The sequence below is a fragment of the Biomphalaria glabrata genome, chromosome 2, assembly GCF_947242115.1.
Source record: "Biomphalaria glabrata chromosome 2, xgBioGlab47.1, whole genome shotgun sequence".
NCBI lineage: Eukaryota > Metazoa > Mollusca > Gastropoda > Planorbidae > Biomphalaria > Biomphalaria glabrata.
In genome coordinates this window covers 64600531-64616841 of record NC_074712.1, presented here as the reverse complement: position 1 = coordinate 64616841, position 16311 = coordinate 64600531, and the positions used below count along the sequence as shown (strand labels likewise).

The 16311-nt window shown below is 37.2% G+C and overlaps 1 protein-coding gene across 1 annotated transcript; it reads right to left on the bottom strand.

Annotated features, from left to right (window-relative positions):
• Window positions 1-577: 577 nt before the first annotated feature.
• Window positions 578-13111, bottom strand: LOC106051685 (protein anon-37Cs-like). Its single transcript, XM_013206890.2, has 4 exons — window positions 12954-13111; window positions 9621-10591; window positions 6484-6639; window positions 578-1977 (listed from the first exon to the last, which is right to left on the bottom strand). Exons 2-4 carry the CDS (start codon window positions 10403-10405, stop codon window positions 885-887), a joined length of 2034 nt encoding a protein of 677 aa, XP_013062344.2. The 5' UTR covers window positions 10406-10591; window positions 12954-13111; the 3' UTR covers window positions 578-884.
• Window positions 13112-16311: the final 3200 nt, after the last annotated feature.

The following is a 16311-nucleotide window of genomic DNA, read 5'->3' as shown; positions in this document are numbered from 1 at the left end:
AATGAGTTGTGAAACACGTAGAATAGCTACAATCATGTTCCAATGTGTCTCCGCATCGGTTTACATTTCATTCACGCGATTTCCCCTTCCTTTTTATCTTCTGTTGTTGAGAGAGAGGCGTTTTATTTTAAAATAGTGTGTTTATTGTGTGTGTGTGCATGTTGTTTTTTTTCGGGGGGGGGGGGCGTTATAATTCAGACGAAAACTGATGAGCCTATATATATATATAGCCTATTTATAGCTTTTCTATAGCGCTACTTTCAAGAAGTGCTCGTGCATACTCTATCTATATTAGGGGTTAAGGACCGTTCCATTTAAGGGTGAATGATACACCAAGGGGGTATATTATCGAATCGAAGGACCAGAAAAATAAATTGTGTTGGTGGAGGAGAATCGTTGTAACGCGGGCCGTTTTATTGAAGGATAAAAAAGATGGTCCAGGCAAAAGTAAAAGTAACTTTGGGTTTACAGCCCACTAAATTAATAGGGCGAACGAGCCTGCTTACCTAAGACTGATAATAAAGAGTGCGAAAGCAAATAGCTTATCCTAGAATTAATTAAACGAACTTTGAACACATTATGAAATGAATGTCTTTATTAACTGGAGGATGTTACTGCATTAATATACATGAGTTTAATACTTATCAGTTAATTAAGAACTAGCCACGAAAATTAGCCGGCTACGTATCTTATATCAAGGCACTTTTTTTCAGCACAAAATTTAAGGAAATTATATGTTATAATTTGTGATTATTCAGTTCAGTGGCATTATAGGCCTACGACATAGGGCAACGATCTTTTTCCTTTGATTATAATCAATTAGAAATACGTACAAGTTTCTAATAGCATTGTATAGTAATGTGTATATAAACTAATGACTTTAATCAGACACGAGTATTTTCGTAGCCGTAATATCTGTCATAAACATTATGCAAACGTCTAGCTTCTCTGACGCCACTATAATAAGCTGCTTCTACCAAGCATTGCAAGCTCTCATGAGTGTAGTCGCCAGCAAACTGTACTAACGGGACTCTAGACTGTGAGAGAATCGGCCGACTTAGTTCATACAACTGACTCTGATTCCACTGAGTAGGGAAATACGGGTGGCTGCCTCGATAAAGTGGGTTATTCGTCCACGATGTTCTAATGACGCGAACGGGTTGAAGCCAGTCGGGGTTATAATTGTTGCGCATGATTTCTGTAACTGTTTGAATTAAATTTGGCTCTGCAATTTCTTCTAAAAAAGATCCAACTGCTGTTATTTCCAAAATATTAGTTCCATTACTTTGAATATGAATAGCAGTTTCAAATGTGTCTGCGACAATGAAATTAATTGAGCTCAGTGGTGAGTCATAAAGAAAAAAAGCTTTAGAAACTGTTCCGAAACCCACTTTCTGAATAGCATTTAATTTAGCTGTTGGTAGCGATGGCTGAAACATTAAGTGAGCAGATTCTTTCAAATAACCAACAGGTATAGCTACTATGACATGTGATGCTAAATAGACGTCTCCATTCGTGCAGGTTATTCTAATCCTTGGATCCGCTTGTTTTTTAATATTGCTCCAATCAATATGTCGAACTTCGCTGTTGTAATGTATTGTATGCGGTGGGAAATGTTTTGTCAACATGTCAATTAATGCAACTGCTCCATTTGAAAACTTCAAGTGTGTCTTGATAATTGGTTCATTAAGTCTTTGTACAGCAGAATTTCCAACACTATCACCGATAAAATATTTACCATTATCACTCAAAGATTTGAGATAATCGACCATTGAATGTTCAGACTGCGCTATGATCTTGACACTTTTTGTTATGCGCCTGTATCTTTCCGCAAAGTAGCTGTCGTATGATAGGTCAATACAGTTAGAGGACATCGTAGTTAGTAGCTTGATATCTCTATGTAACTGTTCAAACAAGCGAATGGACCTAGCAGAAACATCACATCTTCCATCACTAGATGGAAATTTTATGACTAATCTGAAATAAGAACAAAAAAATGTCTTTCATGATTGAAAACAAAATAATGTCTGTTATGGAAAACAAAATTCTTTAAATTGTTTCTATTCAAAACTTATATTTCATTCACAATCTGTTAGCTATAGCTAATGTTGAAGTGTAGAAAATGCTCGATATCGGTCCCTATAGGATAATTTACATGTTTTGAAAACCTCATAGTTTTACGATAGTAGCCTATTACTGAAATTCATTCAACATAGCTCCAATTAACCAAATTAATGTAGGCCGTAATATAGATCTATGTAGGTCTACATTTTGAAAATTTAGACCCATTCGAATGTTAATGCTACATATTAGTCTATTATATTCAGTTCTTCATTCTTCAATAAAAAATGCAATCATTATTTGGCCTAAATATAAAATGGAAATATTAAAAGTTTGTTTCCAATCTGTCTGTCCCCCCTCCCGCCATTCCGACAAACCTGGCTTTTATAATGTGACAGTCCAGTGATGCCCAGCCTAATTCGTTGTGCGGGCCATTTTAATTTCCAATACTCGTGTCGCGGACCATACCACCGAAAAGGTGCAAAAACGAAAGGAAATTGACCTCAAACTATTTTATTAGAGACCCGTGGATCTAGTACTTACATTAATAAATGAGATATTTGAGATTTATTCCATTTTTTAATCATCTGAAAAAGTCTTCATCTCTCTGCTAAAATGTGAGGAACATTATACCTAGCTTGACCACGGACTAATTTTCGTGTCACTTTTGGTAAATATTCCCATCAATCCTTTAATCTCTAGGCGTAGTTTAACCATGGTTTAACAGTCTTTTATTCGTGGCTCAAATCAAGAATGCCGCCATATTTGTTTGATAATGTTTATATTTTGTTGTTGTTTTTTTCAAAATAGTCACACTCGCTTTATAAAACAAATATCTCGGCTTATTATCATATTGTTATAAACCTGGTGGTGGCACAGATGGGGGTAGTGGTGTGTGTGTAATCAGCCGACGCAAATCGCCCCAGGCCAGCGCTAGACGAGCGGTCAACCGTGACGAGTTACGACTGTCAGCCGAGACAAGTGTCAACACGGCGGTTCGGGAAGGATCGACGGCGGTCCGGGAAGGATCGACGTCGTGAACAGAGCTCAGGAACGTCACGAGAGTTGTAGTCATCTGACCACCTAGAAACGTCGAGCGGCGTTCTGTCCGGTTCGAGAAGGCCAGTAGGGACCCTATATAAGAGCGGAGGTGTCGCAGTCAAGACGGTTCACGGCAGGGGTTCAGAGCCCGGTTCACTACAGTCCGGTCGACTACAGCACAGTTCAGCGGTGTGGTTCTGTACGGAGCATTACGACGGTTCAGTGCGGAGTACTGTCAAGTACAGTTGAGACGGCTGGCGTCTTGATCTTGGTCTGCGATCGAGTCCGACACAACGAGCCTAGTGTGTGAAGTCAGTCCTGAACTGTTGAACCCAGTGCAAGCCCGGAACGAGACGGAGAGGCCAGTGCAAGAGTTGATACGGCGGAACGGTGTTATCGGAGAGATATTTGTACAGTGTACGTGTTGCCAATTGTACAGTATTGGCTGTTATTTATTCAACTATTGAGTTGTCAAGTTCTTTAAGTTGGTGGTGTATGGTGCAGTTTGCAGAGAGCCTGGATAGTGAGATTCGTAACAATATTACACAAAAAAGCAAAGAACAGTTCACATAAAAAAATAAAAACGACAAACTTATCAACAGTTCAACACGCTGCTGTCTAACAAGTTACTATAGGACAGTGTTTCCCAAAGTGGGGTACGCGTACCCCCAGGGGTACGGCAAGAGTTTGGAGGGGGTACGCGTTGCACGTCATTAACTATGTTGATTTTGACCCATCATTATGTACAGTTAATACATTAAAATAAATTATTAATAAGTTTCAATTCACATTCTTTAACATTATTTTATTTGACATTGTTGTAGCTGTATTGGCGGAGCGATAGAGTCAATTTTGTTTGTGACCAACAGGCATATTGTGACCAACAGGCATATGTAACACAAGCAATCTCAGGTGCTTCATGGCAGTCAACTGTGTGAATGGACAAGGGACAGTACTAGTACACCAAATATGACCCGTGTTGTGGAAACATGTGATCGAAAGCCTTAGTGAACCAGTGACAGAGTGTGTAAGGCAGTTCAGTACAGAACAGCGAGAAGACCGGGACTGTTAGTCGGCCATGAAGTCAGTCCTCGAGTGAAGCAGAACGAGTCCAGCATGAGATAGAGAGAAAGTAGTGTTTAGTATGGCAGTACGGTGATGTACAGTGTAACATTTGTAGTCAGTTTATTGTGTTGCCAATTGTGTCAGTTAGGTGCTGATCCGCCACAGCCTGCCTGCTCTAATGGGTGCTTAGAGCTTAGTTTAAAACGACAAGTAGGCTGGAAACTTGCACCAAGCAACAACAATAATTGTGTCGTGTTGGCTCACTGTATTTACTCATTAAAGTACTAGATTATTTTGGAACTCTAGTTGTCAAGTTCTTGAGATGTGTTTGCAGAAGTGCTGATTAGGAGAGAGAATCGTACCAATATTTATAATAATAATTTTATTTATAAAGCGCTGTTAACAAATAAAATGTAGGCTCAATGCGCTGCAATAACATTACAAACACAAACACAACAGCTAAAATGACAAACTAATCTTAAAAAAAGTTTTAAACAGATAGGTCTTAATGTTCTTCGTGAACATAGTGTAGGATGTTGTCCGTCTGAGATCAATGGGGAGTGGGTTCCAAACCTTTGGCCCGTGCACTGAAAAAGCCCGCAGACCGTAGCTTTTGAGGGAGAAACGTGGCACCACAAGAAGCCTTGAGTCCATTGAGCGCAGGGCACGCTGAGGGACACATGAAGTGATCAGTTCGCTAAGGTACAAGGGCATCTCATTGTTATATATACACGGATGACAAAGTGTGGCCACCTTGTAGTCGATTCTCGCTTTCACGGGAAGCCAATGGAGCGTGCGCAAGAGCGTAGTAGCAGTAGCACTTTAACCACTTTTTATACGAATTTGCCGGTGTTATATCTTAAAAATAAATTTTACAAAGATCAAGTAATGAATACGGATGTTTTTCTACGTCAAAAAGATTCCTTTTTTCCCCCAATTATTCAATAAACCCAAAACCGCACAAAATAAGCCCACTGATTGAATACTTAATTGCATGACCGAGTCTTAAAAATAGCAACAAGGCGTATACTTAAACAGCCTTCTGGTTCCAAATGCAACATGTGTATCCGGTTTTAACAGCTAAAGTTCTGGAATACATCTTGCTTTTTCCTATTTCATTTTGGTGGCTGTCGTAGTCGAGAGGCCAAGTGCGCTTGAACTTGGCTTGGCTACCTAGAAAGGGGCTCGAGGTTCGACACCCGACTATTATCTGTAACTATAGTCCAAATATATCTTGTGCAGAGTTGTGTTTACTGAGCGCCTAAAGGCAGCACGGAAAACAACTCCTAGATACCCCCTCCCCCCCCCCCCCCCCCAACCGGTCCACAAATGAGATTGGACCAAAAGCGTTCTGAGCATGCTAAAAGCGTGAAAGTAGCCTATAATAAAGCAATAATATAATAATATATATATATTTATGTGAAATTCTATTTTCAGCATTTGTAGACATTAAGCCGAGAGAAATGAACAGACTGCACGATCCATAGGCTTCCCGTGAAAGCGAGAATCGACTACAAGGTGGCCACACTTTGTCATTCGTGTATATATAACAATGAGAGGCCCTTGTACCTTAGTGAACTGATCACGTGGAACAGCATCACAGATTAAAATTAATGACGTGTCATCTCAACATACTTTTTTTTTTCTTCTCATGCATTCGGGGGAGCGAAGGTTACTCTGCTTTACAAAAACAAAAAGGGGAGGGGGTACACGTATATCAAAAGTTTGGGAAACACTGCTCTAGGATTTAGATATACTGCATGTGTAGTTGTTTTACACAATTTTTACGGCTATTCATAGCAAACAATAGGGGCCTATTGTTTGTAGCCCTATTTTTACACCTATTTATGACTATGAATGTATGTTTGTTTTTAGGTATGTATGCTGTAACGTGTATGTGTAAACTACATATGTGTGTAGGTTACATTTTTATTCTTTTGGACTGTTATTTTCTTTAAATTGAGATATACATAGGCCTATTAGATAATTGTATAGCTTATACACTCAGTCACACTCTCCACAAAATAAGTAATTAGCCTTAAGGATGGCTGCCTAGTCGTGCGACATGCGCATTGGACTGTCGTTCGATTGTCTCGATGGTCCCGGGTTCATATCCTGCCCGCTGTCATCCCCAGTCGTCCTGCGGGAGGTCAATTCTGAAGGAGCATCCGAAACATGTAAAACATTTTACAAATCATTAACCCTCCCTTCCTCTTCTTTAATTTAAGTTATAAACGCCTGTGCGTATATGGATATCGTTTACCATATTTCAAGAGATTCGAGATAGACTAGACAGAAATTAATGTAGATTCTCACCGAGGAGTAGGCTCCTGATAACACGAGTCAGCTAATCCTAATTCAGCAGCCTTTTTGAAAATCTCTTTGTTGTCGACTGGCAGGTCAAGGCCCGGTGCGCCCAGTTCAATTGTGTCTGTGTCGTTAACATGAAGTGTGTGTATTCTTCCTCCCACTCTTAATAACAGAATAAAAATAAAAACGTAAACACTAATGACAACATTAGCCACTGATAACAACATTAGCCACTGATAACAACATTAGCCACTAATAACAACATTAGCCATTAATAGGCCTAACAACATTAGCCACTAATAACAACATTAGCCACTAATAACAACATTAGCCACTAATAACAACATTAGCCACTAATAACAACATTAGCCCACTAATAACAACATTAGCCACTAATAACAACATTAGCCACTAATAGGCCTAACAACATTAGCCACTAATAACAACATTAGCCACTAATAACAACATTAGCCACTAATAACAACATTAGCCACTAATAACATCAGCCACTAATAACAATATCATCCACTAATAACAGCATCAGCCACTAATAACAACATTAGCCCACTAATAACAACATCAGCCACTAATAACAACATCAGCCACTAATAACAACATTAGCCATTAATAACAACATTAGCCATTAATAACAACATTAGCCACTGATAACAACATCAGCCACTAATAACAACATTAGCCACTAATAACAACATTAGCCACTAATAGGCCTAACAACATTAGCCACTAATAACAACATTAGCCACTAATAACAACATTAGCCACTAATAACAACATTAGCCCACTAATAACAACATTAGCCCACTAATAACAACATTAACTTCTAATAACAACATTAGCCACTAATAACAACATTAGCCACTAATAACAACATTAGCCACTAATAACATCAGCCACTAATAACAATATCATCCACTAAAAACAACATCAGCCACTAATAACAACATTAGCCCACTAATAACAACATCAGCCACTAATAACAACATTAGCCCACTAATAACAACATTAGCCACTAATAACAACATTAGCCACTAATAACAACATCAGCCACTAATAACAACATCAGCCCACTAATAACAACATTAGCCACTAATAACAACATCAGCCACTAATAACAACATCAGCCACTAATAACAACATCAGCCACTAATAACAACATTAGCCACTAATAACAACATTAGCCACTAATAACAACATCAGCCACTAATAACAACATTAGGCCACTAATAACAACATTAGCCCACTAATAACAACATCAGCCACTAATAACAACATCAGCCACTAATAACAACATTAGCCACTAATAACAACATTAGCCACTAATAACAACATTAGCCACTAATAACAACATCAGCCACCAATAACAACATTAGCCCACTAATAACAACATTAGCCACTAATAACAACATTAGCCACTAATAACAACATTAGCCACTAATAACGTTAATGACAACATTAGCCACTAATAACAACATTAGCCACTAATAACAACATCAGCCACTAATAACAACATCAGCCACTAATAACAACATCAGCCACTAATAACAACATTAGCCACTGATAACAACATCAGCCACTAATAACAACATTAGCCCACTAATAACAACATTAGCCACTAATAACAACATTAGCCACTAATAACAACATTAGCCACTAACAACAACATCAGCCACTAATAGCAACATTAGCCACTAATAACAACATGAGCCACTAATAACAACATTAGCCACTAATAACAACATCAGCCACTAATAACAACATAAGCCCACTAATAACAACATCAGCCACTAATAGCAACATTAGCCACTAATAGCAACATTAGCCACTAATAACAACATTAGCCACTAATAACAACATTAGCCACTAATAACAACATTAGCCACTAATAGCAACATTAGCCACTAATTACAACATTAGCCACTAATAACAACATTAGCCACTAATAACAACATTAGCCACTAATAACAACATTAGCCCACTAATAACAACATCAGCCACTAATAACAACATTAGCCACTAATAACAACATTAGCCACTAATAACAACATTAGCCCACTAATAACAACATCAGCCACTAATAACAACATTAGCCCACTAATAACAACATTAGCCTACTAATAACAACATCAGCCACTAATAACAACATCAGCCACTAATAACAACATTAGCCTCTAATAACAACATTAGCCACTAATAACAACATTAGCCACTAATAACAATATTAGCCACTAATAACAACATCAGCCACTAATAACAATATTAGCCACTAATAACAACATTAGCCACTAATAACAACATTAGCCACTAATAACAACATCAGCCACTAATAACAACATTAGCCCACTAATAACAACATTAGCCACTAATAACAACATTAGCCACTAATAACAACATTAGCCACTAATAACAACATAAGCCACTAATAACAACATTAGCCCACTAATAACAACATCAGCCACTAATAACAACATTAGCCACTAATAACAACATCAGCCACTAATAACAACATTAGCCACTAATAACAACATCAGCCACTAATAACAACATTAGCCTCTAATAACAACATTAGCCACTAATAACAACATTAGCCACTAATAACAACATCAGCCACTAATAACAACATTAGCCACTAATAACAACATCAGCCACTAATAACAACATTAGCCCACTAATAACAACATTAGCCCACTAATAACAACATCAGCCACTAATAACAACATCAGCCACTAATAACAACATTAGCCTCTAATAACAACATTACCCACTAATAACAACATTACCCACTAATAACAACATTACCCACTAATAACTTTGCTAGTAGTGGAGTTAACGTATCCATTAACGTCCATTAGCTAGGCGATACTTTGAGATAAGTCGGGGATCAAATCAATGTAAATCTATTTCGTACCTATATAAAATTTTTAAAAGTTATAAATAATATGAAAATATTGAGTTATTGTTTTCTTTAAAATGTCGAAATGGAGCTATTGAGGAGTTTTATTTTACTTTATTTTTTTTTATTATTATTTTTATGCTTAATAGAACAGAAATAGGAATTATAGTATGCTATAAATAAAAATAACAATAAGAGTTTCAATATGATGAAATATTTCCTTACTTCTTACCTATTTGATGCTTCCAAAACAATTACGTTTTTGAAACCAAAAGTTAAAAGCTGATGAGCTGCGCTAAGACCTGCTAGTCCTGCACCAACGACGATGATAGGAATATCAGAAATATAGGTCATTTTGTCTTTTGATAACCATAGCGACCTACGCATGGAATAGTCAAGGTTGAGTTGGGTTTCTTTTACGACACGCACCGAAACGTTCTTTATCATATTGGTTTGATTTAATGCTCTTTGCATGCATTTCTGGCGCAATCGCTCCTTCTCTTTTGTTAATTCACAACGTTTTTCTTGAAATAATTTTTCTTTCTGTTCACTGTTATCCCTGTTATTTAACTTGAACAAATCTTGCTTTACTAAAATTTTATGACTTGGCATTGAGGTAGCAACAGTGTTGGTATTCATAGATCTGACATGTATAGCTTCCTTGGGTTTCCTTTCGACTGTATTAACGAGACTGTTCTCTGAAACTGGGTTCTCGTCTTCATTTAAACTAAATGACTTGGTAGCTAAATTAGAGAAGGATTGACGTTTATGAGACACACTGCGACTAACATTAGAATGTGCAAAGAGATTGGCGCCAAGATGAGTTAAAAAGTCGACCACGGCGGGATCAGATTTCAGAGTCTCCGAGCTACATTCTGATTTACTCAGATGAATAACATGCGGAGGAAGAATGGAGAGAACCTGTTTGATATCTGTGATGTGTACATTCGACAAATGTCTAGGATACTTCTCGTCTGCCATTTCGTATGTGGGCGTATGAGAAGGGTTTAGTAACATTTTGATCAGCCATTAGTGTTGTGTAGATTGAAGAACAGTTTAGGGCAATTTAGACTTTAATTCGGATTTGTTTAGCGAGATGCTTCTCATTTACTAAAGATGATGTGTAGACCAACATTTAAAAACTGTGTAGAATTCTACGTGTCTATCATTGTTGTGAAAAAATAATTCTCATCTGCCATATATCTGCAAAAAGAAATATTTTATTAGACTCTCTTTTAAAATACTTAAAATTCTTCAACTATTTTTTCAAATAATAGGCATACAGCAATCTTTTAAAATGTTTTAGGCAACGTAGCCTACCGTTTGAAATAGAGAATATTAATATATTCTCTAGAGAATGTATTTTGCCCCACTGAGTTATTCTTTGTAGTTATAAAATAAATTGATTAAAAATCTAACAGGGCCGGCCTTAGGCATAGGCAAACTATTATTATATTCTCTAGAGAAGCTATTTTGCCCCACTGATTTATTCTTTGTAGTTATAAAATTAATTGATTAAAAATCTAACAGGGCCGGCCTTAGGCATAGGCAAACTAAACTGCCTAGGGCCTCCGATTGGTTGGGGCCTCGCACAGTAGGCCCTACTCATTTTTTTTTTTAGGAAATAGCATAACTAGCGCCTATATTGTTATTGTTGGAGTACACTTCACTTCCAATTATCTAATGTCGGCCCTGATCCAAAGCACTACTGCTATAATTGGTAATTATATATGTTACTACCAAAGCCCGAACTCTTTCTGCCAAGCCTTTGTTTTTCCCATTTCGCGAAATGGTCTTTATCACTTCACCTTAACTGGCCAATGTAAGAAATGAAATGCAATTTTGAGATTTGGCCGGCCATTTCGTGGAATGAATTTCGTGGGCAAATTTTGTGTCTTTTATCATTTTAATGCCTTAACTAACAAAATCTATCAAGTTACTTATAGAAAATAATAAATCGATTAATAGAGCACTTGATGGTACAATTGTATCAAATAATTCATGTGTAGCTTTGGCATCCAGTTAGTGATAGTTGAAACCTTATGTATAAGAACTTAAACATTGTTCTTTAGCATTGGTTAGTGTAATATTATAATGGAAACTCTAGAAGGATTTGATTTTCGCTTGACCATAAATAGGCGGCCTATTTCCAATCTCAGGTTTGCAGATGATATAGACCTCATTTGAGAAAATGCAGACCAAGTAAAAGATCTTACTTCAAAACTGGATGCTGAAGATAGAGCAGTAGGCATGGAATACAGTGCTGAAAAAAACAACAACAGCAAAATAGGCCTATAGGTCTCTAGTTTGTGGTGGAGATAGTACGAGATTTTGCATACAGTTGAATGAAAAAAACAGAAGAAGTTGACTCTTTTAAATACCTAGATTCTAGAGTCAAACGTAACAAGATATCTATAAAAGAGATGCGAATCCGTTAAAACTTGGCATCCACTGCCATGAGTGATACTCAACTGTGGAAAATCTGAATGAGTAACATCAACTTGCGAGTAAAATTAAAACTATTCTTCGTTAGTAGTCTCTGTACTTCTATATGGTTGTGAAAGTTTGGCATGAATGCTGAGGCTGAAAGGAGAATTCAATCCTCTGAGAGTAAATGCTACAGAAAAATGCTAGGTATCAGATTCCAATAAAAGAAGACAAATGAGTTTTGTACTTTTACAAGTCAACATTCTGACTTGCAAAAAGGAGGAACTTCTATTTACTGTGAAGAAACGAAAATTGAGCTGGTTCTGTCATATTTTATTAATTCATGACTCGCTGTCAAATGCCATCCTACTAAGTATTGTGGAGGGAGCACGAAAAAAGGTTCGTATTAAGATAAGCTGACTGGACAATGTAAAAGAATGGACCAACCTCTCTCTTGATAGGGCCTATCTTGCTAAGAACAACTGCGGACCTGGAAATGTGCAGAAATTTGGTCACCGATACGCAAACTATGACAGCACCCCCACGACGAAAGTCATGGGACAGATGATGATGAGGACGTCTGTTTCTAATTTTATATTACATTTATGTTATAACTATTGATAAAATTTCATTTCAAAAGAAATTTTAAAATAAAATCGACACTCATTTTTATTTGCATAACAAATTTAGATTTGCCTTATATTTGAAAACCAATGATTTGGCAGAATTCAAGTCATTGGTTAACATGCATGACTAGATTGACCTAGGAACGCGCGTAGGACGTAATCATCTTTTTTTGAAGTAACGTCTGTGTTCTATAAGAAAGATAAGTAGATCTATTATATGGCTCAATAAAAAGAACAAACGATAACCATTTATTAGGAAATGTGTAAGGGATAGTTGATTGGGGTGCAGAGCTAACCGTATCAGTTAGGTATCACCGACCTTATTGACGCCACTGAATATTATATTAGATCAGGATTTTATATTCAATTTTAAATCTATATTTAAAATATATTTATAGAGATCTATTATCAACGGTTTGAGGTCTAGTTAATAGATCAAGATAGTAGATTTTTTTTTTTAAATAAATGATAGGCCTAGTCTAATAAATAATAATTTTAAAAAATCTTTCGACTTAAGTTTTGAAATCCATGTTTGAAAGATGTTTTCTATAACACTAATGACAGTGTCTTTGGAGGGTAGATTATTTTATAGGTTTTTAAGTGAAGAAAAGTTATTTTTCTGCATGCAGAAAACTATCTTATCTTAAAGACATTGTCATACAATTTTCTTAGATTGTTTCCTTTTTACTAGAGTACTTTTCGGTGCTTCCTTGAGTAAAAAAAAAAAAAGTATTGTATACATCAATATAGCAAGGGTATCAGCCTAGATCATGGCCTAAGACTTAGAGATCTGCTTAGATAGTATTCTATTATTATTAGCCTACTACTATCACTATTAGGCCTATTATTAGTAGATCTAGAACTATATATAGTTCGTCCATCGTGGTTTGACGATGACCACTTTGTCATCCAGGGGGGCTGAGGGCTTTGCACTGGAGCTTTATGCCTCCTCATGTGGCTGGTGAGACCTATGTGAGCCCGGAATGTTCGGCTGCACACTGGGCAGGTTATTCCAGCTGGAGTTATTGTCATTGGCCTTGCTTTTCTTATCTGGCGTTTTTCTTCTACCAGCGTTGTTCTCTTTTCCTCAGCAACCTGTGCGCCAGTTTTCACAGCGCGACGCCATGATGCTCTGTCATGTGCCTCTGTCTCCCAGGTGGCTGGATCTATGCTGAACGCCTTCAGAGAATTTTTTAGGGTGTCCCTGAATCGCTTTCTTTGACCGCCTTGCGAGCGCTTTCCTTCGTTTAGTTGGCCATACAAGAGTCGTCTAGGGATGCGGTGGTCTTCCATTTTGCAGACGTTTCCTGCCCATCGCAGCTGGGACTGCATCAGGATTGTGTGGATGCTTTGCAGACCCGCTCTTCGAAGGACTTCAGTATCTGGTATTTTGTCTTGCCATTTGACATTCAGTATTTTTCTTAGACATGTCATTTGGAAGTGGTTCAGTTTCTTTGCATGTTTTCTGTACACTGTCCACGTTTCTGAGGTATAGAGCAATGTAGGGAGGATGACAGCTTGATAGATCCCTAGCTTTGTGTTTGTGGTGATACCTCATCTGCTACAGACGTTTTAGACAGTCTGCCATAGGATGCACTGGCCTTGGCGATACGAAGGTCCATTTCATTATCGATCTTTCCGATTCTGGAGTGTGCTGTCAAGATAGGTGAATCTAGAAGATCTAGAACTAGGCCTACATGGATGGCTGCCTGGCCGTTCGGTAACCTTGCTTTACTTAGTTCGGATTTCTTGATAGTATTGGCTTCATACCTTGACAGCTGTCGTGGACCGTCGTGCTATGGGAGGTTTGGACTATCTTCAACTCTGAAGGAACATTCGAAATCCGAAACATGGGCATAAAACAAACATCGCATGTACTTACGATAGTTGGATAATGTGTATACATTTCTATCTTGAGATTTCGGAACCATGATGACCTTCTGAGCATTGTCGGAAAAGGCAAGCTAAGACTCTTCGGGTGGCCCAAAAGTAGGTTTACAGTTATCACGTAGACTATGTATTTAAAAATTCTACAATAGAACAGGGGGAAATTTGTTAAACCTTTTAACAAACAATTGAATCTCTCAGATGCTCAAAACATTGCATCATTCTTCAAATCTCTCCGAACACTCTGACACACAAAGCGACACAAAATTTCATCTTCATCCATTTCTATGAATGCGAGATGCATGTAAACTTTTAAAATCATTTCTTGTTTTGGGTTTCTTCCCATAAACCTTGTTCTTTGCAACAACCAAAAAAAAAATATATATAATTTTTTAAATCCATAGGTGTCAGGTCAGGGGAACGTGGTAGCCATTCGATGCTGCCTTTCTTCTGAACCAACCAAATAAAAGGTAGTAAACCTACATTTGGGCCACCCTGTATATTACAAAAGACTGACAAGCTTATAGATACGTCAGAAAAATTTCTCAAAGAAAATGTTGCGGTGGTTGTGTAAATGCATTATTTTGAATCTTCATTTAAACGACTAAAAGAAAAAGCATTACTTCTCTGAAATGGAAGTGATTACCGTATTGTGATTCAAATTCCATTTCTGGCTCATTCAAGTGCAATGTACAAAATAAAGAAACTCAAGAACCATTCGAGAGACTAGTAATCAAATCCACTGGATAGGTACAAATAGTTTACATGAGTGCACAAAACAATGTAACGACTATTCTATGAACCCCTTTTTAGAGCTATCACATCAACCAGAAATTGTATATGTCCTGCTAGCTTACTAAATTTACATTGATAGACTGACCTTTGCCCTGCATATTTTGTCACATTTAAAGAAAACAAAGCTGTAGCTATAATCTTGCCATGTTATCTTGAAGATCAATGATGCCTCTCAATAGCCTTTAAGATTCTCAAGAGCCAATACACTACATTTAGTGGTATAAAAAAAATGGTGGACTATATCAGGGCTTGAATTGGAGTTAAAATATTGTACTCAAACAGTTCCATTTATTTATCTAGAGAAATTCAAACGTCAATATAGGGAGCTACCCATGTGATGTCCCCATGGCATATCAAGGATTACCCGACGCTTCTCTGACTTCATCCACGCTTTTCGTTTCGTTCCTGCGCTTCGGTGTTGAAAAGCTAAATGCTATCATGAAATACATTTTTATTCTGGATAACTGATTTGGATGCATAGGCCTATCACTTTTTTCTTTTAATACAAGACATCAATGACTCTTTTTTTTAATCATCTTACAATATCTTGGAATAACTAGATCTAAGCACTTTTCCCATTCAATTACCGGTACACAATATAATTCAATATGTTTCTTTATTGTTAGGGTAAGTTACACTGTATTAATTTAGATAACTATTTTGAATAACATATCATTACGTCTTCGGTTTTCTTCCTACTGTTAAGTATTTGTATTCAAAATAAAATGTAGGCCTATAACACACAAATCGATGTTTCTTTGCTTGAAAACACGCAACAGATGTATAGATGCACCAGCGCATGTGTGTGGAATGTCATTTCATTGGATAATGCAAAAGGTCAGCATCACAGATATTTAGATCAAGACATGGATAGGCGCGTTAAGATGTACCGCTATTGATCTTTCCTTCAAAAGAGAAAATAATTTGTTGACGGAACGTCTGTAACTTGTAAGATTTTAAAAAGGTTTATTCTACGACTAAATCTAGGAGCTTATCTTATAATGATACAGACGTTACTTCAAAAAAGATTACGTCCTACGGGTCATGCATATTAACCAATGACCTAAACTCCAAGTCACTGGTTTTCCTGGCTAGCTCAGGCAGCCCATTCCATGCTCTAATAGCACTAGGGAAGAAGGAGTATTTGTACAAATTTGTCCTAGCATATGGAATGAGAAATGTGGCTTT